Genomic DNA, 22,805 nt, shown 5'->3' on the forward strand with positions numbered 1-22,805 from the left:
TAATGTAGAGTACGTAAAATGCAGTGATCTGACTGCAAGGGACAAAATAATGCAAAAGGCAGTCATAATAGAATCATTTTACGTACAAAAATATTACATCACAATAAATAATTTCAAACATAAATATTAAACTTTACATCATTAGGATATTCCACATATATACACACACACATATATATGTACATATACATGTATATGTATGTACACACATATATGTATATGTACATATATATATGTACATATATGTGTGTGTGTATATGTATATATGTCCATATGTACACACACACACACACTCATACAAGTCCTCACACACACACACACACACACACACACACAAATTTAAGGTGGAGGTATTGCATTACTATCCTTCATCCATCCCATAGTGGTTTCCTCTTCAGAGCACCTGAAAATAAATAAGAAATGTAAACCATCTGTCTCAAATGCCATACATAAGTCAAAAGTAGGTAACCTATACATTTTTACATATAGAATTTTAAAAATGACACTATTTTCTCTAGATTTTAAAAGTGACATATGTTTGCTATAAGAAACATGAACATTTCAAGGGAGTATAAAAAGAATAAAATAAAAAACTACTAGCCTGAAATCTCTCACGTGAGACAATGCTCTTCAAATATTGGTACATTTCCTTCTAGTTTTTTTCTAGACATACATGTAAATATTATGTATATACACTCACAGAAATTTTACTACACAGAAACACATACAAAACTATTTTACTAGATGTAAAATACATATAAAATGGGGCTCTCTAGTGGATACCTGACTTTGCCTGCCTCCATCCCATCTCCTCTTTTCCAATAAACTCCTTCTTCCTCTTCTAAATGAAGCTGTCAATCACCCAACTCCAGGCGGGTACATGATCTCAGTCTCCTGGACATTGTGATTGGTTCAGAAGTGCCCATGTGACCAAAGAGAGCCTGAGTTCTTGTGCAGAATGGATGCTGGAGGTGAGCATTTATCTGGGGCCATGAGCTGCAAAAATGATGTAAGCCTAGAGCTGCCAGGGACCATGGAGTGGGGGAGATGGTCTGCCTGAGAATGAAGCAAGCCTTGCCCTCTGATGGGAGTACGAAAGGGTCTTGATGAGTCCATTTGAGCCTCTGGATCCAGCTATGCCTGAAGCTAGCCCACTGCTTGGATTTCTCAGGTACTTAAGGCAGTAAATTTCCCTTTTTTCCTGTTACCTCTTGCAATGGAAACAATCCTAATTTAAGATCATCATTTTGAATATGGATGTTTAATGCAACGGTGAAATACTGATACATAAATGTCAGGTAGGTACGCCTATGTCAGGATCTTGAAGAGCCCTACAGGAGAATGGGCTGCTGAAAGCTTGAAGTAAGTTGTAGAAGGCTCATCGAATTGGCTGAACTTATCCATTGCAGCTGAAGGCACTGGGACAAGAGAGAGTGACCAATTCAGTCCTCTGCCCAGCAGAGCGAGCACGTGGCAGCATAAGGTAGTTAGACCACGCACTGTCAAACCTTACCCTGTGTGACTCTCTTGCAGATTTGTTAAAATAGAGATTCTGGTTGTAGGTCTAGGGTAAGGCCTGAGAGTTGGCATCCCACAAGGTTCCCAGGTGATACTGATCACGCTAGCCCTTGGATGACACTGAGTCACAAATGTGTGGAACAGCATATTAATCAAGAGCCCTGGCTTTGGTGGAGAGCACTGATGGGTTCTGCCAAAGGAATCTACCGGGACCTTAAGCGAGCCACTTCGCTCTGTGGGCCTCAGCTTCTATCTGTAAAATGAGGATAACAGCCCCATCTTGTGGCTTTATTGTGAGGATTCAGGGAAAGAATGCCTGCAGAGTGCTCAGCACGGTGCCTGACACATAGGGCTCACCGAATGTCATTAATATTACTACTGCAATACTCTTGGGCAGCATCTCAAACATGAATCCATAGGTCACTTGAATCAGAATTCCCTGTATCAAAAATACAGATTGTTAGATGTGCCAGAGACCTAAGGACCTCTAGAGATGGAATCTGGTAAGTATCTCGAATGAATACCACAGAGGAATCTGACGCAGAGAAGCCTAGGGACCTCACATCCCAGTGTGGAGCACAGACGACCTCAATCACGTGAGGGCAGATGAGCAGGAGAGAAAAAGGTAGAATAGTACTGAATCACTTTCAAGGTGCTTCATACTAACCTGTCTGGGGGCAACTGACCCACCTCCATTTGCTAGTCATGAGTTTACAGAAAGAACAGGAGAGAGAAAGAGAGAGAAATGCAGGACTGACTTACCTTGACTATAAAATTCGAACCTCCAGGCCAGTGCCAGAGGACGGAGTACATTTTCCGCAGTAACCACCGCATTTTCCTACGACTCGGGTACCGTCCTGCAAGGAAATGCCCGTGCTCAGACTACCCACCTGGCTGGTGTTCCCAGGGCTGCCCCGGCTTTGGGCAAATCTCCCTTGCATGCCCAGGAGGGAAGCCTTCCGAACAGAAGCAGAGCCCAACATCCTCAAGTGGCCTAAAACCGGGGCTGACAAACTAGGCTCTGTGGGCCCCGTGCAGCCTGCCGCCTATTTCTGTACGGCCCATAAATCAAGAATAGTGTTCACATTTTTAAATGGTTGAGAAGGAGCAAACCAAGAATGCTATTTCCTGACATGTGAAAATGATGGGAATTCAAATTTCAGTATCCATAATAAAGTTTTACTGGAACACAGCCCCGTTCATTCATTCATTTAATGCCTGTGCCTGTGTTCAGGCTCCCAGAGCAGGATGCGTAGTGGTGACAGTTCTCATTTTGCTTTAACACTGCTGCTCAGCACACTGTAAATCACGGTGACACCAGTGTAACTTGGCAGTGTTGGGAATGCTGTGCGGATTGCCCTATCATAACATTTTGCTTTATTTTATTACCAGCGTATACCATCATGTCAGAACCAGGAAACAAAAGTGACTTCGAATGTTGCTCTTTTAAGGCATCTTGGCATAGGAGCTTTTCTTTTATCAAACTGAGATGGCAAAGCATTGTGTTTCTCATGTCATGACACGACAGCCACGCAAGGAGAATACAGCATACACCAATGCTGCCAACCTCAGCCTCATCACACAATCCCAACTCACAAGGAAAGCAATGGTCATACATTTTCAAAGTTCACAACTGAAGATCTCACCACCGTGCAATTTCCTCCTCACAATAAATCATGAAACAGAGTAAAAATAAACAATGAAACTAAGTTTCCAAGTGGCTGATGTGTTAGCCAAGCAGGGAAAACAGTGTATGTACCCCAGTCTTGTTTCATTGAACAGCTGAACAAATGTGTCCAGAGAAAATACACTGTTTTAAGACTATTATCCTTTCGGTAGGAACAGCTGCTTGAGAAGTTAGTGATATTGAAAGCAACATCAATAATCAATTAAAACACAAGGCAAATAATTGTGGGTGGTATTTTTTGACTGATAGGTGGATAACATCGATATTATTCTGTTGTTTATTTGAGGAGGTGATGCCAAGTCTGAAGTGACTCAAGAATTCGCTGCTATGAAGAGTCTGTGTAGAATGAGTTCAGGCAAGAAAATTTCAAAGAGGTTGAGGAAACACTAGTGCCGAATAACTGAAGTGGAATCTACCAAGATGTGTAGACAACTGACAGGTGTAAAAAATATGGAGACGCAGAGAAAGCGTTAGTTGGCCAAATTTACAAAGCTCATAAAAATGTAAGATGTTGGGGCACCTGGGTTGTTCAGTCAGTTAAGCATCTGCCTTCAGTTCAGGTCATGATCTCGGGGTCCTGGGATTGAGCCCTGCGTCGGGCGCTCCGCTCAGCGGGAAGTCTGCTTCTCCCTCCCACTCTACCTCTATGCTCCTTTCTATCGCACGCGCGTGCGCTCCCTCACTCTCTCACATAAATAAATAAAATCTTTTAAAAAGTGTAAGATGTTTGAAGCCTATAATTATTCATGTATTATCCCTCAGTAGGCACCCTGTGGAAAATATAAGAACCTATCAGGTGTTACGGAACCAGCAGTATGAAGGATGAACATCTTTTGCTATTGTGAACTTATCCATCACCTGGGTATAGAAGCTGTACCCCCTGACTCAGGCTACCACCCAGCAGTTTGATAACTGAGCCATGATAAAGTTTTACTGTGAACTTTTGAGCTCAGGGCTGGGATTAAAATTTTTCTGAATGAGAACTGCTCTCCATCGCTGTCACTGGACACTCACTGGCTTTGGACATTAGCTTTTGCTATGGATTTGACAATATTTCCTAGGGAACTGAACTTAAATTTCAAGGCAAGACTTCTACTTATAGGCACAACTTATACCGTGGTAAAATCATTGTAATGGCAATAACATTGCTCCAATCATAAGTAATGTTAGGCTGCTTTATGTACTTTCCATTCAACTGAAAGTTAAAACAAGAAGCTACAGCTCATGCCACATAAATTTTTGGCATGATATATTTTCTGAGCCTGAGCTGCCATTCCAGCAGCATCTTTTGGACTTTGATGTAAGTGCAAAGAAAATATCATACTTCAAAATCCACGTAACAAGGCAATTGAGGAGTTTCCATCTTGCCTTCAATAGCAAGTGCTTAATCTGCAATGTAATGACATGCTGAAGGGCGAGTATCGAGAAAAATCTAATAGAATTCTAGAAATGCTTGCCAAGCCATGAATATGCTCAATGAAAATTATATGGTTGTGGACTATATCAGTGTTTGTGTAAAAAAAGTTTATAAAGATAAAATCAGAAAATCTCATCTCTGATCAGCATTAATAAACACTTATAACCAATTTTGATAATAGAGAATTAGGCAAAATATTCAGCTAATTAAGCAAAATATTATTCTCTGTGAATATTCCATTCTTCTCATTGGTAAAAATGTATGACAAAAAAATTGAACTCAATTATTATTTTTAAAATTGAATCAATAAAAATTTTGTGCAAATTTCTTTCCACTCTTGTCATATAAACACATATATAATATTATTGATTTTGCCTCCTGGCTGGCAAAGTCTAAAATGTTTATAAATAAGTATAAATTATTTAGTTTTTCACAGAAGAAGTTTGCTGGCTCCCAGTCTATCCCTTCCTGCCTCTCCAGATTCATCTTGTGACTCTCCAGATACCATCCTTTCCCTCTATCCCACCCCTGACCTCTGCATTTCTTTGGGTTGTTCTTCTGACATGCCCCTTATAACAGAGGGCCTTTGCACATACGATGCCATTCCCTATAATTGGAACTCTCTTCCGTGTCCCTCTCCCTCTTTGTGCACTGGACCACCCCACCTTTTGACTGTTAAATTCTTCAGAACCCAACCCAGGGGCCACTTCCTCTCAGATACCTTCCTTCCCCAGTTACCTGCCACACAGCATCCTGTAAAACTGGGTAATTCTTTCTTTACATCTGTCTTCCTGCTACAATGTAAGCCCCATGATGGTAAGGCCAATGTATTTTTCAATTCCAAGGTCTCCAGAACCCAACAGTGTATGGCTCAGAGTGATACTAAATACACATTTGTACAATGAATGAATAAATGAGTGAATGAGAGGCTGAAGCTGATGTACACTCTTCTTTTGGACCTGCAATTCAGATTGCTTGGCTAATTTGGTCCCCTAACACTTGACCATGTTTCAAAGAACTCCCTGTCTAATTGTAACAGCATATTGCACTGTGTAAATCTACCATGTCATATTAGCCACCCTTCACCCCTCCATTCCTGCACAATGTTTGCCACCTTAGATGTTTCACATTTTCCACTATTGGGAACAACATTGTGATGAACCTTATTTGTGCCTGCATTTCAGGATATCTTTGGGCTACATTCCCAGAACTGGGTCTAGGGTGTGAAGATTTGCTTCCTCTGGCCAAACTCTGAAAGTCTCTTGCAAATAATGGATCATCTCATTTAAAAAGAAAGAAAAAAAACTTTGCCAATTTAACAAATAAAGAGAACAAAATAGTTTCTCTTTGAAAAATTTGCTTGCCTTTGATTATGAGTGATACTGAGTTGGAAAAGTGATTTCTAAGACCCTAACTGGTCCTGCGTTTAGGGGATCATATTAATTCTGGAGCTAGTCTGACACCACCAACTGAATCTGATGCCAGACCAGCCTTCTAGCTAGCTCCAGCCTTCTACCTTCTAGAAGGTTCTAGCTAGGAACCTTCTCCACAGGCTGAAGCACTGGTCTGCAGGCCTGGAGAATGCTGATGCGCTGGAATGTCTTCTGTCTCAACCAAGCTCATGCTTTATCCACACTCTCTCCTGACCCAGCAGTGGAGAGAACCAGGGTCAGACTGCCTGGGGCTGGTACTGCATTTTTAAATAACCTCTCTAAGCCTCGGTTTCCTGGTGCATCTGCAAAATGGGGATAATATTTGTCTCCCCTCAGAGGTGTGCTGTAAATGCAAGGATGTATATAAAGTACTTAGCAGACTACTTGGCCAAATGAACGTGCTCAAAAAATATTAGCTATTATTATCATAAAAGTAGTTTTTATGTGTGAATCTCCATTATAGCCTGTTCTCATGGAGATGAGGAAAAGTCTGGGTAGTTATAAAGTTGCTGATAATGGCTTTGCAACATTCATGCTATTTTAATAATTGGGACTCTGTTAATTTGATTTAGATAAAGTCTGAGCTAAAACTTATCATTTTTACTACAGAGTACAAAGAAAAAAAATACTAAGAAAATGATTAGCATAAACATGACTGTCATGGAAACAGTGCCTATTTTAGAGAAAAAGGTATATTTTCCAGCATCTTAGAAGTACCCGCTCACATACAATGAAACACTAATTATAAATCATTTTTATTTCTTCATTAGAGCAAGCCCTCTAAAAATCTCTTTCAAATGAATATTTTGTTAGCTTAGTTTGAGCTATTACATATAATTAAAATGAGTGACTCTCTGTTCCATTATGAATAGTTTATATTTCATACTTCTCACTATTTTTTTCGGTTTTCTCAGTCAATATGACCAGGGAAAGTAGGCTCATGTAATTTAGAAGAGTCAGCACATCTTTGATTGAAGTGTGTTTATTTATATTTCTTTGGAGTGTGCTCATGGTGAACTGCCCATAAAACACAGGAGATTATCTATCTATCTATCTATCTATCTATCTATCTATCTATCTATCTATGCATATGAATATGTGTGTGTGTGTGTGTGTGTGTGTGTTTGTGTGTGTGTGTATTTCCCACTATAACCCTAGACAGTCACATATATGTGAATATATACATTGCCTAACATTTAGAATATATTTAAAACATTGGGAGCCTGGGTGGCTCAGTCGGTTAAGCATCTGCCTTCGGCTCAGGTCATGATCCTGGAGTCCTGGGATGGAGTCCGACATTGGGCTCCCTGCTCAGGGGGGAGTCTGCTTCTCCCTCTGCCCCTCATCCTGCTCTTGTGCTCTCTCTCACTCTCTCTCTCTCTAATAAATAAATAAAATCTTAAAAAAAAAAAAAGAATATATTTAAACATCAAACTTCTATAGGAATGTATAGAAGAAAAAATGCACATGTATAAAATGTAATTTTTCTCTACTGGCCTATAGTATGATTTTTATACTTGTGGATAGTTGATTTTCAAAGTGAGTTGCAGGTTAGAGGCAGTCCATGGGAGATGAATGAGAACTGATTCCGTTCCATGTATACACATGCACCCTGCCCCCCACCCCACCTTTATCTCGTGTTACCTAAACTCCACTGGTTGTAATTGAGCTAAAAGATATAAATTGAGTCCATCTCCTCTCTGACAATACAGAGTTCATTCATTTTTAATTTCAAAGCAATTCTTCAATCTACAACACTTCTCCCAGCATAAGGAATGTGGTTAGGGCTTAGGGCCAGGCAGCCAAGCCTCAGAAACACAGGCCCCTCGCTCCTTGCTGACCCCACAGCTTCCCCAGGCATGCAAAGAAACAAAGAGACTGGTGGGCACCTCTCTCATGTGGCCGGAAGTGAACCTCCCCTCACTCTGCTCAGCTCTCAAGACTGTTCCAGAACCTCCTCCCAGACAGAGGGTCAGAGAGCAGCTCTGAGAATGGGCGTGTGGAGCTGCACAGGACCTCTGGATGGGGCCAAGGGCAGGTTCATGAGTTGAGGGTGCACGGAATGTCACTGGTAGAGGAGTTTGGTATTTCAACATGTTCTCTCCAATCTCACTTCTGGGTCATGCTCCCCTGTCTGTCTGTCCCTCACCCACAAGCAGAGTAGAAACTCACTAGTTCCTGAGCACAGCTGGGGAAGCTAAAGCACCCCTGGGCCAAGGAGGTGTCCCACCAGCCTCATTCCCATTCCCAGCTGGGGTGGGGGTGGGGGCGCAGGGACAGGACCCCCATGGTGCTCAGGGTGCCAGCCAGGTCCAGACTCAGCCCCAGCTCAGGCCACAGTCCCCGGTCCTTCCACTTTTCCGTCTCAAGCCGGCCTATTTCCTCCGTCACCTTGGCCAGCTTCTAAAACCTGACTGCAAGCCTCAGGGCAGGGAAGCGTGCTAACATTAAGAGCTAACACCTCAAATGAGCCTGCTGTTTGCCAGGGACATGCAGCCAGCTTTTGGACCCTATTTCATGTATGCCCTAAAGGAACCCAGCCACGATCCTCATTTTATGGATGAAGGAACCACGCCCCGCCCCACCCCACCCCCCAAGAAGTTAAATAACTTGCTCAAGAGCTAGTAAGTGCGGGAGCAGGCAACTCTACTTGAGAGTCTGCGAGCTGAACCTCTGTACTGTGCAGCCACTGGAAGCTTTCGCTTCAGCACCGGGGGCTGCCTGCTGGTGGCTGGGACCCGGGATCCCTCCCCCAAAGCAACATCATGTGCCTACCCTCACCCACCTTCTCAAACTCCCTTTCCAGGTTTGATGAGAAAGCTGGGAAAATGGGGTTGAATGCATGTAATTTGCCCAATAAGGGTAGCTATTTCAATTATAAAAGTAATTACTTCTATTAGTTACAAATAGGAGAAATGTCTTTCCATGACACCTGGGGAGCCCCCAGCGAACCTGACAATGAGACTTATTTTTACCGGTTCTCTTCCTGATGATGAGACAGTGGTTCTGGTGATTCAATTTTATCCTGGATGTGACTAGTTTCCCTACAGTTTTGCTTGGGGAAAACATTTTATTGCCAACCAGGTTTGGAGAACTGTGCCTTTTCCCCTGTAGCTTCCCGCAGAAAAGGGAAGAAAAGTAAGGAGTGATGAGTTGAGGCTGAATCAGAGCAGGGCCATCCGGAGAGGAGAGGATGATGACTAGCCAGGGTCTGAGTGCCACAGAGGAACCAGGCCCCAGTCCCTCGGGGACATGGTGGCAGGTAATGGTGGGAGCAGGACATTATACAGTTTTGCAAACTGTGTTCCATTACACGGAACACTGGTTATTTGGGGAAATTAAAAGGTCCAACTTTGAAAAGAAGGTTCTGGGGTTGATTTAATAGGTCAGTGGTTCTTAAATGTGGTCCTAGGCCAGGGGCATCAGCACCAGGAAATTGTTGGAAATGTACATTTTGAGCCCCTCCTGAGGCTGGCTGTGGTTTTCTTTATTCCTTTCAGTGCAAAGGAAAACATTTAATGATTTACGAGCAATCAGTACGGTCATTTAGTGAATCAGATTTGAGGTGGTTGATTGGCTTAGAGAAAAAAGGGAGTAAGATGGTTTTTTTCATAGACAAATTTAACCCTGGCAGCTAAAAAATAAATGGGCTCGGGAAACTCTGGGATTTCCCCCAGAAGTCACAAGTGGATGTTTCTTCCTGGGGGGAAGCAGCTTGAATTTCTTCTTTATATTCTGATTTTGATAAGGTTTAGCAAATAAAAATACAGGACACCGAGTTAGATGTAAATTTCAAAGAAATAATTTTTTTAGAATAAATACGTCCCGTGCAATGTTTAAGACAAGCTTACAGTAAAAAAAAAAACAAAAAACTGTTGCCTGTTTATTTCAAATTCCAATTTACCTGGGCATCCTGTATTTGAGCTGGCAACCCTACTTTGGAATGATACCTGCTTCTCCAGTTCTCATCTTCTTTCTCCTCTCCTCCCCACATTTCTGTGTATCAGAAGCAAGGCTCTTTCTGATACACGGGGTGGGGGTCCTGGCTGAATCAGGACTTGGGACCCTGGGTCATACTCTGGTCAATTTCCCATTTGTCCACGGGTCAGGTTCCTGTCCCAGGTGCTCAGAAGTTCTGAGGGAAGGCTGTTAACAGGCAGCAGTTTCTGCCCTGGCTCTACAAGAGAATTGCCCAGGGAGTTTAAAATTCTACCCCTGCCTCAGGTTCCCATTCAAAGAATCAGGCTGGGGCCGGGGGCACATGCATTTTAAGCTTTCTCAGGTGGTTCTAAGAAAAAGCGCTGAGAAACAGTTGCGTAGACCCGTGCTTCTCAAGCTGTACTGTGCTGATGATCTACCTGGCGACCTTGTTCAGCGGCAGATCCTGACTGAGAAGCTCTGGGGCCCCCGAAACTGCACTTGCCACGAGCCTCAGGTGATGCTGGTGCTCCATGTGGACCACACCCTGAGTGGCAAGACTACCGAGCATGAAGAGCTGGTTAGTGTGGGACCCCCGAGTGCTTCTCTAACCCCCCGGAAACATCACCTGGTAAGTTCTCCCTTTCTTCCAGCCTCTTTCATATTTCAAGTTTTCTTAAAACAACCAACAAACATCTTTTTCCTTAAGTTCACAAAAAGAATCTCATGTTGGCTAACTGCGAAGTGTCTGAACCACACCCTCTCTTAGAGGCTTCCTCCTGCTTTCAGCTTCCCGGTTAAGCATCGTCTAATTACTTGGATGGCTCACAGGTTCACAACTCAGGGAAGAAGTCACCAGAAGGGAAGCAAGGCTCTTTCTGATACACGCACTTCCACATGCTTCACCTTCCATTCATTTCCTACATTCTCTTCCTGACACTTTGCAGAATGGTTTGAGGACGTGGGAAAGCACATTCGTTCCTCTAGCACCGCCACAACAGATGAACATGGAAGGAAGGAAAGAGAAAACAAAACCCATCCGAAGCCACTAGGTAACCTTACCGGGGACTTCTTAATGTCGGAGACAGCGTAATTCCCTTGTGATATCCATCTGGCTGATTCAGTTAAAGAGAGGCCGGTTCCGTAAAGGTTGATGGTAAAACGACCCTGTAATAAATGGCCAAGGAAAGAGATTTTTAGTCCGCGTGATGTCCTAAGCAAAGACCACACAATAAAAGGGACCTTGGAAAGGAAGACATAAATTAATTATGATCGCAACTAATTAATGAGGGTTTTCCTGGAAGGAGGGGGGGAGATCTGGGGTAGGCACTTTACATGCATCATCTCATGCATCCTCGTAAGAGCACCATGAAGGGGTTCTCTTTACAGATGGGGAAACTGAGGCCCAGCGGAGGTGAGTAACTTCTGCAGGATACAGTGAGAGTCCAACTCACATTTTCCTGACTTCAAAGTCTTCGCTCTCAACCAGCGCCATTTTACCTCCCTAACACAGCAATCCTGATGTTGCTCACAATTATCGGATTCCTTCAGGAACAAAATGTCACAGTGTAATTTTTCTAACAAGATCTCGCTGCCAAAGCTTCCTGGGCTGCCGCTCCCCGCCGCGCTGAGCGCTCTGCGCACTAAGCACAGCGGGGCGGGACTTCAAAGGAGAGGCGCGTTCTCCGAGATCGCCAGCAGAGGGCGCGCGCGGCCCGCTCTACAGGGCCTGCGGCCGGGCCGCCTCTTCCACGCCCCGGATCCCAGATCCCAACCCGCTCCCGGGTTCTTTTCAAAACAGGGGCTCAGGGTTTCCAGGTTTATTTCTAAGGAGCCGCTGCAGCAGAGCTCCTGTCTTGCTTTCCCCCTCTGTCTCTGTCTCGCTTTCCAAACTGACTCCGTATAGCACCTGAAATAGTCTGTTGAGGCTTCCTACCCCACAAGGAGCAGTTTCAGAATTTAAAATGTTCTGCACCAAAAGGCTCACAGCGAATGCTTCCTCTCTTCCTCTCCGAACCTTACACAATCCCTACTTTGTCAAAGCAGTCTTTAATAAAGCGAGGAGGAGGAGGAGGAGGAGGGCAGTGAGGTGGACACTCTCAGCCAGCCAGAGCTAAATGTAAAAATTTGGCTCTTCCCTCCCCCAGGCCCCCCCCCCCCGCCATGAAATCCTGGACAGATTTTTTTTTTTAGTCTCTCAGAAACTCAGTTTGTCCATCTGTAAAATGGAAGATAATGACAGTACCTGCCTCAGAGTACTGCAGGGAGGGCTGAGTGAAATTAGCCAAGCAGACATGGCTGGTACCTAGTAGATGCTCAGAAATACTGGTAGCAGGTGTTTTGTGTTGGTTGTTGACTCCAATAGAACAGTAAGCTTAGTGAGGGGAGGGCCTTGGTATTGCTTTATTTTCATCAGTAATGGTTTGTAACACATGATCAAGCACTTGATAGATTCTTAATAAATATTCCATCCTAGCTCGTCCACTCTGACATCTGGGACTAGGTGTACTCTGTAGGTTTCCTCTCCATACCAGTGCCATTCATATTTACAGAGTTTAGCAGAGTTTAGAAACCCCTTTGAGGCCTTAGATTCCACATCTATAACATGGGGACAGATAAGATTCCAACTCACAGAAGTGATTAGTCTGGTCTAAGTTAATGGCTCTCAACAGAGGACAATTTTGCCCCCAGATATTCGCAAGTTCTAGAGATATTTTTGGTTGTCCTAACTGGCAGGTGTGTGTATGTGTGTGTGTGTTACTAGCATCAGAGATCTTGCCAAATATCCTGCAAGGCACAGCACAGTTCCCACAACAGAGAATGATCCAGCCCAAAACATCAATAGTGCTGAGGTTGAGAAACTCTGGTGTAGAGGATGGATTTTTCCTAGAATCCAGACTCCTCTACTTTCAGTGTGACCTCAGGCGAACGGCTTCACTTTCCTGAGTCCATCTGTAAAATGGGTTAGTAGGGAATTAGATAGAAGCTATAATGCACCTAACTCATAACCTGGCAGAGAGTAGGTGATATCTTAGATACATTTTTGGAAATGATTTTATGATAGTACTCTACAGATGTTAGCAGCTGTTATGTCAAAGAGCCTCAACAGGCGTCCACGATTGCGGCTGGGCTGAAGCACAAAGCCCTCCTTGCCCGGCCTCCCCAGACACAGGCCTCTCCGAGCTGCACCATCCCCTCCCTGTCCCACCGGCCACCTCCTCATCTCACTCTACTGCCTGCCCCGAGGCGGGTGTTCACACCGTTCATAATGTCCAGACCGCATCACTGCCCAGGATCCCTCTCTTCCCACCGACTCCATCCTGCTTTCCAGGCTGACAGTCCCCCCCAACCCCCACCTGCACTGCAGGAGAAGGTAGACTGGATTGGCTTCGACCTCAAGGTTCTTGGAAGGTCCAGGCTGCTGACCTGGCTTCTAGCCCAAGAACGCCCCCAGCTGATCGGGGGGTCCGGAATCTGAGGACGCGCCACACGCACGGCTAGGCAGACCTGCTCTCTCAGAGTGAGGGGGTGCACCTCATGATGCACCTCACAGAACAGGAGGTCTTCCTCCTCATTCTCTTTCCCCTTCCCCAGCACGGGGGACCTCCATTTTCTGCTGATAAGCACGACCTTAAGTCGAGGGCCGCCCAAGGAGTAAAGACTTACTATCCTCTTAGCTCCAGGGGGGACATATTTGTCCCTCATCCTCAGGGGGTAGAGGGCCTGAGAGTGACAGCTACTACCTCCTGTTGCTGATGTAAGAGAGTAAAAGTAATTCAGAGTTACGCGTATGCTAGAGGATCCAGAGAGATTTGCAAAAGATGTGCCTGAGACAAAGAGGTTTTGTTCTTTGTTGGGACAAAAGGGAAGGCTGCAAAGTCTCGTCTGCACGTGGTGTCAGGCGGACACCTTGGCCAGCGTGGGTTTGCACTCAGACACACTTGGGATCGAATCGGGCCTCTACTGAGCACCAGCTGTGTGGGTTGGGGCAAGCTACCCAACCTCTCGGTGGCTCCATTTTCTCATCTGTAAACGGGGGGCATTCTCACCGGTTGCTGTGGGGATCACATGCTGCAGTCTTAGAAATGCTGGGCAAAGTCTACAATCTAGGAAACCCTCCATAAATGCCACCGATACCAGCATGAACCATGATAATGCCACATCCCCGGTGATCAGAAGAGAAAAACCACATTCTGGCTGTATTTTCAGTTGGGGGCTCTCGGGGGAGGGGACCCATTCTTATTGCTAAATAAATCCCCAAAGCAACAGTGTGGAGGGGGAGAAGAAGCAAGGTCACAAACAGAATGCCCCTCTGCTTTGACTTCTGTGCGATCGTTAGGTCATGGGAGGAACCGTCTGTCCCCAAGCACCTCGCACAAGTGTGCTCCCACAGATCTTTCCCTGGAAAACTGATCTGCAACACTCACGGCTTTCATACCCACGTAGCTGGTGCTCAATCCATGTCTGAGGAATTGAATTCTCAAAGTGCCCAATATGGTTTGAAGAATGGGCTAGGAAAAATATAAATTAGCTTCTCACTAGGCTTTGGGTTTTCTCATTTAGTAACTGCTTCAGGGGCAGGATTTAGCAAATCAATAAGTTCATTTCTCTCTGAATTATTAAAAGAAATTAATGCAAATTACCTTTCATTTACTTAAACTTCCCCAAAGATGCACACAGAGAAACAAGGAAATCCTCCTGACTTTTGAAAAAGGCAGGACAGGGCTCATCTATTAGCTGTTAAAATGCAACCCATACCAATGGGGTGTTTGAAGTCATCAGCTGCTTTAAGAAACAGCACTTCAAAAGTTTTCAATTCCTGGGTAATAGAGGAGAGGCCCCCTTTTACCATTATGCCCTTTGTTTATTTTCTTTCTCCCTGAGAGCTTCCTTTTCACTTCTCTAAAATGTTTAGCATTGCTTTCTGAAGCTGGGGGCTGAGAAAACACTTCACTAAAAGAAAATTCAGATGTGTTTGTCTTTGGATGGTCTCTGTGGTTGGGCGTAAATCCATCCTGGGGAGACAGTGCCTGGGATTCCAAATGCATCTCCCAGTCGTAGTCCCCAGACTTTTGAAGGCCTGTCGGCAAAGTGGGAAATTCCTGACCCAGAGTTTAGCAACAGCCTTGTGAAGACCCCATGCGAACCAGAGCAAGAACGAGGGGCCAAGTTCTCCTGCCCGAGATCACCGATCACCAAGTTCCTTATCGCTTCTCAGGGCAGAAGCTTCTCGCAAAGACTGATGCCTGCTTTGCAAATTTGGCAGTGGGCTGGTTATTATGACAGCACGTTTCAAAGGGCAAGTTAAAGCTTGCCACGCCCCTAAAGAGGCAAGAAAGCATGGAAGTAGAGTCCGGCAAGGCCATGGCCGGTCAGCGACTCTGCTGAGGAGGGAATCCAGTAGGCGACGCTAAACTTGCACTTTTGGTCTGAACACGATATGTTTTATACACATGAAGTAGGGATAAGAATTCTTCTGTATCATGCAACGTTTAGAATTTTTAATGGCTGACCCTGGCGTGTGAGCTCCATTTAGTGACAGAACATCGCGGGCTTGAAATCAGTTTACTGGGGTGGGGTGGGGGTGGGGTGGAAGGAGACTATTTACACCTTGGAAACTGGCAAAGGCTACAAAGCAGGGCTTTTTATTTTCTTCAAGAGCCAGTCAGGAAACACAGAGCAGCATGTCACTGACTGTGTAATATTCATCTTATTAACCATCATGATTTGTTTAAGCAAGCCCCTGCCATCCGACGTCTCATTTACTTCTAAGTTTTTACCACTATAATAGGTGCATTTTGATGAATGCAGAAGTTTGCTCTGATCGGCTCCTCGGGAAACACTAGGAATTGCTACACTGGTAGCTCTGAGCATTGCTGAGCCTGTCTCCTGACGCAGGTGGGCACACATGGCCCTCCAGAACAGCTGTTCTAAGTGCGTTCCCGGGGACAGATGCAGCCAAGGGTCCCCTGGGGGCAGGGTGGGCTGTGGGTCCTCGGTCAGGGGAGCCCCCAGCACGTACCTGTGGGCACTTGGCGGCACTGTAGCAGTCCCCAGCTGTGGCAAAAGGGACGGGGTGCCCTTCGCTCGTCCTGGCAAACTGTAAGTCAGTGGCTGTGGGGTTTCGGAGAAAGGGAGAGGAGAGAGAAGGGCAAAAAAGGCACAGAAGGGACAGGTTGGTCCCAGGGAGGCAGAAGGGAAGGAGTGTAGCAAGAGAAAGAGTAAGAGGGATTAGGAGAGGGGGAAAAAAAATCCAAAGTGTCATTAGTGAGCAAATGGATCCAGATGTGCACTTGCTTTTTCCCCATTATATTTGTAGTTCCAAGAGTCTTGTTCCCTGGGTTTTATCTGCATAGTCTCTTCATGGTATGGAAACCAAAAGGGGGGTTTAAGATGACTTTGGAATCGGTTCTCATATACATAAATATGTGAGTCACCTCCATTAAATATAGAGTCCTTGGATGGTTGTGGGTCTCCCGAATACCGCCTCCCAGGCTTAAGGATAGGAGGCAATAAGCCACAAAAGCATTTCCAGCTACTTAGGAGTTATTCCCTGAGGCTTCATCTGTCCTCCCATGGCCTATGCACTGTTATTGCCAAAATGTGGAGCAATTAGAACCCACATCTTGAAAGTATTAATGGCAGTTTCTCAAGTTTGGGGCTCACTTGTAGTTTAAAAAAAAAGCCAATAAAAACAATGCTTGAGTTTTTAACCCTCTTTGGAGCTCCTGAGAGCAGCCCTACAAATGGGGACCACAGATCAGGGGGAATTCAAGTGCGAATCCCCCAAAAGCTGTCGCTCGTGGAACAGAAGGCAGAAGGCAGCTTTTTACCTTTCACCTAGCCTTTCGGGAACAGCAAAAGGCCTTAATCTTTCTGCAGTTACCCACGCTCCAGGGGGAGGGAAATCGGAGTTCTCTGTCCCGCCGGGAAAGGGGTCCTTGCAGCTTCAGAGCAGAGAAGCCCCGGGTCTTAGCTGCAGTGTTTTCCTGAGCAAGAAACTGCAGACTCTCTGCCTTGAGCCCGCGTCAGGCTGGCTGAAGGCAATAAAAAGTATCTTGGTACAAATCAAGTTTAATCTATCTCAAGAGGAGAGCAGTGCAATATTATGGGAGCCATGTTAATGAGGAAAAAATTAATTATTCATGATTTCTGTTTTTCCTCCATTTGAGGGAACATGTTTGGATAGTTTAGCTGTCTTTAACCACGCCTAGGATTAATGTCCCTAAAAAAAATGTGATGTGGCCTGGGGTATGAAATCAGCTCACATGGAGGCTAGTTTAAAAAGGTAAGTCTGGGGATGCCTGGGTGGCTCAGTCGGTTAAGTGTCTGCCTTCGGCTCAAGTCATGATCCCAGGGTCCTGGGATCGAGCCCCGCATCGGGCTCCCTGCTCGGCGGGGAGTCTGCTTCTCCCTCTCCCACTCCCCCTGCTTGTGTTCTCTCTCTCTCTCTCTCTATCAAATAAATAAATAAAATCTTTAAAAATATATGCCAAAAAAAGGTAAGTCTGTATACCAATTTTCTTCCGTAAATCAACAATCAGATAAAACTAAGCATATGCCCCGCACCTGTGTATACTCTTCAAGGGGGAGCCCTGTGGGGCGACGGGTGATTCCACACGAGTCTCTTAGCTTTGAGGTTTGTATCTGCTCTTTCTTCTCCCTTAAAAACTTCTGCTTCCCCACACTGATACTCTGTGCATGGCTAAATCCGGCAACAACTCTAGTTGACCTTCAGTTCTCAGATTCAGTGTCCTATTTTGGGGGATGCTGCCCTGTCACCCCACAGTGCAGTAGTACCCTTTAGAGGCCTTCACCTCCTCCATTCATTCTCTTATCCCGAGTCTGATGGAGCTCCGCCCTGTGCTAGGCACTTTCCAGGGACTGGCTGGAAAGCAGGGAACAGAAAGGAGCAAACCCCACCCCCACGCAGCTTGGGCCGGGGTTGTCGTCACTGGACCTCAGGCAGCTCATCTTGTTCCCCTCGGCATCTCAGAGCCTCGTCCCTAGCCAGTGAGCAGGAAGCAGCTTGATGGCTGAATGGAGAGACTCATGAGCACATTCCCTCCCCTGTGACATTCCACTGGACTTACTGATGATCTGCATTGTCGTCAAGTCTATCCTGATTTTCTGGAAGCTGGAAAACCCAGCTGCCGTGTAATCCTTCCGACACTGGCAGTCATCCCGTCGGCTCCCGTTGTAGGGACACTCGGTTGGGTTGTGCAACCTGTATTACAGAGAGAATGTTCTGGTAAGGATGGGCAGGTATTTCCAGGGATGTGCAGGTGTCTGTGCTCTTCTGAGCCTGAGCTCTCCTACCTGTGCCCGTACACCTCGGAGAAATTCTCTGAGTCGCCATGGACCAGGGTAATGTACTCTTTGGGGTGGTCTGACTGCATCCCTGCACAGAAGATCTGAAAGACAGACCAGAAATAACCGATGAAGATCAGCTCAGCAATGAGACGATGACACCCTGCGCCATGCACTCCCAAATCATTCTAGAAATAATGACTGAGTCCAACGTTCACCTTCAGGAGCTTTCCTTTGATGAGCAGGAAATATTCACCATCTTCACTGGTACTTTTCAGTCTCTTTACCTCCTTGCAGTTTTGGGGTAACTCACCTAGAAAACACGAAATGCAAAAACGGAGTGTGATGCTTCAAGAAGTCCACCAATCGCCTATGGAGTGAATATCCTGTTCACACTAACACTATTTTTTTTTCTTTTTCTTTTTTTAATTTAATTTAATTTTATTATGTTATGTTAGTCACCATACAATACATCATTAGTTTTTGATGTAGTGACACTATTTTGCTTTTAAAAAGGGGGGCAATTTCTTTAAAATAAATTCTTTCCCTTTTTGGGGATAAATGTTTCCTTTATTTTTTCTTTCAGGTTTACGGAGAGGTAACAGACATGTAGCACCCTATGGGTTTAAGGTGTATCGCATAATGACTTGACCTCCATACACCGTGAATAATTACAATCAGTTTAGTTAACACCCATCATTTCAGAGAGATACAAAAAAAAAAAGACAAAAATGTTTTTTCCCTTTTGATGAGAATCTGTAGGGTCGACTCTCTTAGCAACTTTCAAATGTACCAAAAGCCATTTTCGCTACAGGCATCATGCTGTGCATTACATCCCCAGTCCTTATTTCTCTTATAAATTCTCGATTTCCACAAAGGGTAGGCCAACAGACAAAGAAACCAAGAAACCCTGTTCTCCGTGCCGCAGAAAGATGGCTTCTGCGGGCCGACTTACAGTGATAGATATTGTGACATGTTTTCCTCTCTTCCGGCTTCAAATCAGCAGGGCACAAGTGGCTGGGCTGGTCCTCGTTGGTTAAACATTGCACAGATCTGTGTGTCACTCCCACGCCACAGGACACCGAGCACTACAAGGCAGAGCAGAGTCAGGGATGCCGCTCCTGAGCGTGGGCTCTGTGGTGAGCAGCTCACAGCCCGAGACATCATGTCCAGAGTGTCATTTCAGACCCCAGGCTGCTGAACACCAGCAGCTGACGTGTACGGGACACTTACGGTGGGCCCATCTCTGTGCTAAGCATGATACCCACTTATACATAGATGTGGCTTACATGTGTATTTATATAGACATAGGTATGTGTACATATTATGATATATATATATATTCTCATTTAAGCCTCACAAGAATTCTCTGAGATAGTACTACCATTATTCTATTTTTACAGAGAGGAAACTAGGGCCCACATGTCAAGAAATTTGTTCAAGGTCATGGTGGAGCCGGGAATCAAACCCTAATCACTTTCAACTGATCCTGTATTTTCACCTCATCGCTTTCCAACACTGAGAACCTAGGAGTCCGGAGCTGGGGGCGGTGGCAAGATTCCAGGGAAGTCCCAATTTAAAATAGTCTCACTTATTGTACCGCTAATGCAATGAAATATTCCCGTTAAAGAGGGGTGAGGATATTATTGACTTCTTGACCACAGAAGCAATGACTAACTCTTCTGTCACTCTTACTATGTGACAGAGTTCTAGGAGCTTGTTTTTAAAAGCCCTGTGGTACAATACAGGTAACTTGACATTTGCTATCATAATCTGAGAGCTGTTGGCATATTAACTCAGTTCTTCTTCACAACCACCCATTTTGCAGATGAGGAAACTGAGACTCAAGAGTGTTGCACTTTGCATTCAACTGGGACGTAGTGGCACCGGGACGCACAGTGAGGCTGTCCGGCTTCGGGGCCCACGCTCTACGCACCGGGGCCATCCTGCCACCCAAGAAGAGAACCTTCACTTCCCATGAGCCCATTTCAAGACTCTAACTCCTGTGCCTTCCTATCATCTCTGCTGGGAGGAGAATCACTTTGGATGGGTCAGGCGGGGCGTGTTTAAGATGGAGTTGGGGATCCCAGCGCTTTCGGATTTGGTGACCAGGTGGTCTACTTACGCTCCCCCAGTTGCCGACTCTCCAGGTGGCCGAGACAGGGCACTCCCTCAGGTAGCAGGGGTGGACGCTGGGTGGCTGAGTGCCTGGGCAGTTGATGGTGGTTTGGTAGCTGTACTCATAATTCTCCTTCCCGGTGTAAATCTCGCTGCAGGAGACGAGCCTTTGTTTGTAGCCCTTTCCACAGGTCACTGAGCACTGGGGAGACAGGGGTTGGGAGAAGAGGCTGGAGCGGTGCCTGGGGGGAGCCCACAATAGGCCCCTGACCTCCACCTCCAACGCTGACCCCTGACGGCACTGCAGAAAGCTCTCCCTTTATTAGCTTGTTTATGCATTTCAAGTGGCAGGCCCCGAGCACACAGGAGCCATGCAACCCGAAACCACGCCTTCCAGGATCTTGAGCTTCCACTGTATCTTCTCGGGCCCCCAGGGCAGGTGGGGGCGCCTTGGGCCCCTTCTTTGGATTTCAAGGGGAGAAAGGGGGAGGGACTCCAGCTGTCCCTGGTCCCATTTATAGGATCCCCAGTCCCACTGCATGCTTTTCCAAACCTACAATGACCATACCAGAGCTGTGACCATGCGGGGCCGGGGTGGGGGGCGTCACAGCCCACCTGAGTTACATGTGAAACCCAAGCACTGAGCCAAGAGGGGACTCCGGGACAGTTTTCCTTTCCGGCTCCATGCGCTTTGCTTTCTCGTCTGCCCTCCACTCAATGTCCTTCTCTCTTCTCTCTCCCTGCCCGTATATTTTGACTACAATGTTACCTTTCTGCTCTACCCTCTCTCTTTCTCTATCTCACCAGATCAGGCAGTCACTTAACCTTTTTACAGTAATTACACAGCATTTAAAAATACGCAAACAATACAGAAAAGGAGAAAGAAATGCACATCTTACTAATGTCCAAGATCCTTCCCCTGATGGGACATCTAATTGGTTATTGATACAATTTTCAAGCATGTTCAACCTCCCAAGCTAAGTATTTTATATAATATATTTAAAAACTCACACCGAAGGACAGTGAATTCAGTTTTGATGGTGTTTTTAGACACTCTCATCAAATAACCGGCCGTCTCCTGTGAAGGTGTTACGTAACATTAAGTGAGAGGATCAGGATTCTTGAGACCAAAGGCTGTTTGAGGTAGCCTAGATGAACCCCCAAAGCAGTCCACAGCAAGTGGCGTGTGATGCTTTTTCTGGGGTGAGGGACCCCAGCATCCATCAGGTCTCATGAGCTATTAAAAGTCACCGTGTCATTCTTTCCTAACGTCTCCTGAGCTGTTGCTTTAAGCCATGTGGCTTTCCTCCCTTACAACTGCTCAGGGGAGAAGATACCCCCTGAAGAGGTCCTGGAGGCAAGGAGGGAGCAGACCCCGCCAGAGGCACATAGAGCATCCCTGGAAGTGTCCTGCATACATTTTTTCCTTCTTCGGCTGCTGATGTTTAAATGCCTGAAGAGCCAGCAGACGCCAGCCAGCGGAGGGCGAAGCTAGTCTGGGGTGTTTCATGTGGGGGCAGACTGTCTGTCCAGGCTGGGAGGCAGGAGGGAGTGGGGAACCTCTTACTCTAGACTCTCTATGCCTTGGGGTCATGTGCTTGTTTCATCGTGAGCATCTATTTTTTTTTTTTAAAGATTTTATTTATTTATTTGACAGAGAGAGACACAGCGAGAGAGGGAACATAAGCAGGGGGAGTGGGAGAGGGAGAAGCAGGCTTCCCGCGGAGCAGGGAGCCCGATGCGGGGCTGGATCCCAGGACCCCGGGATCATGACCTGAGCCGAAGGCAGACGCTTAACGACTGAGCCACCCGGGTGCCCCTTTCGTGAGCATCTATTACTTCTCTAATTTGAAAAGAACAGTAAAGCAGGAGGAAATAATAAGAATGTGCACTCCTTGCCTTGGTGAGATACTTCAGGCCCGAGCAGAGAAAATACATGCATCAGCCAGGGGGGGATTGGTCCTCTCTCCCCATCTGGCCCAGGCCTCCCCACATTCAAGCAGAGCTCAGAGAAAAGCACACAGCTTGCCAGGTAACAGAGGTCCCAGAGAGAAGGCATGGCTTGCTGTGGCTTCTTGCATTTTACCAGAAGCTTTTCTAGAGCGATCTGTGGTCCACAGCCTTTGGCACCATGGTCCTTGCATCCATGTGAGGACCTATCTCCAACCCTCGCAACTTTGCCTGTAAATTTGCGGAGTTTTCAATCCATGATACACTTGAGAATTTGCAGAAATATTGAAGGCTTTTTTTTTTTTTTAATCTTCTACAAATCTCATCTGTTGGGGGTTAAGATTAAGGTTAAAATAAAGCTATAGGAGTGATATGACTCGGTCTTATAAACAGATCAAAATTCTTTTAGCATAATAATAACAACACACAAAAGACTGATTAAGATGCCAATGTT

The 22,805-nt window shown here is 45.7% G+C and overlaps 1 protein-coding gene across 5 annotated transcripts in view; it reads right to left on the reverse strand.

Moving 5' to 3' along the window:
* Nucleotides 1-277: 277 nt before the first annotated feature.
* ADAMTS9 (ADAM metallopeptidase with thrombospondin type 1 motif 9) overlaps nt 278-22,805 on the reverse strand; it is a 161,562-nt gene continuing 139,034 nt past the window's right edge. For 3 of the 5 annotated variants that reach the window (XM_032411697.1, XM_032411700.1, XM_032411695.1), the window contains 7 exons: nt 20,409-20,603; nt 19,239-19,371; nt 18,502-18,596; nt 18,293-18,387; nt 18,067-18,200; nt 15,996-16,087; nt 10,351-11,140 (listed from right to left, as the gene is read on the reverse strand). In XM_032411697.1, coding sequence (XP_032267588.1) covers nt 10,826-11,140; nt 15,996-16,087; nt 18,067-18,200; nt 18,293-18,387; nt 18,502-18,596; nt 19,239-19,371; nt 20,409-20,603 — 1,059 coding nt within the window. In that variant the 3' untranslated portion in view covers nt 10,351-10,825. Of the gene's footprint in view, nt 404-2,280; nt 2,376-10,350; nt 11,141-15,995; nt 16,088-18,066; nt 18,201-18,292; nt 18,388-18,501; nt 18,597-19,238; nt 19,372-20,408; nt 20,604-22,805 lie in introns of those variants that run through there. The other 2 variants (XM_032411699.1, XM_032411696.1) reach the window with 1 other exon arrangement.

Source organism: Phoca vitulina, unplaced genomic scaffold (genome assembly GCF_004348235.1).
Source record: "Phoca vitulina isolate PV1807 unplaced genomic scaffold, GSC_HSeal_1.0 scaffold13, whole genome shotgun sequence".
NCBI lineage: Eukaryota > Metazoa > Chordata > Mammalia > Carnivora > Phocidae > Phoca > Phoca vitulina.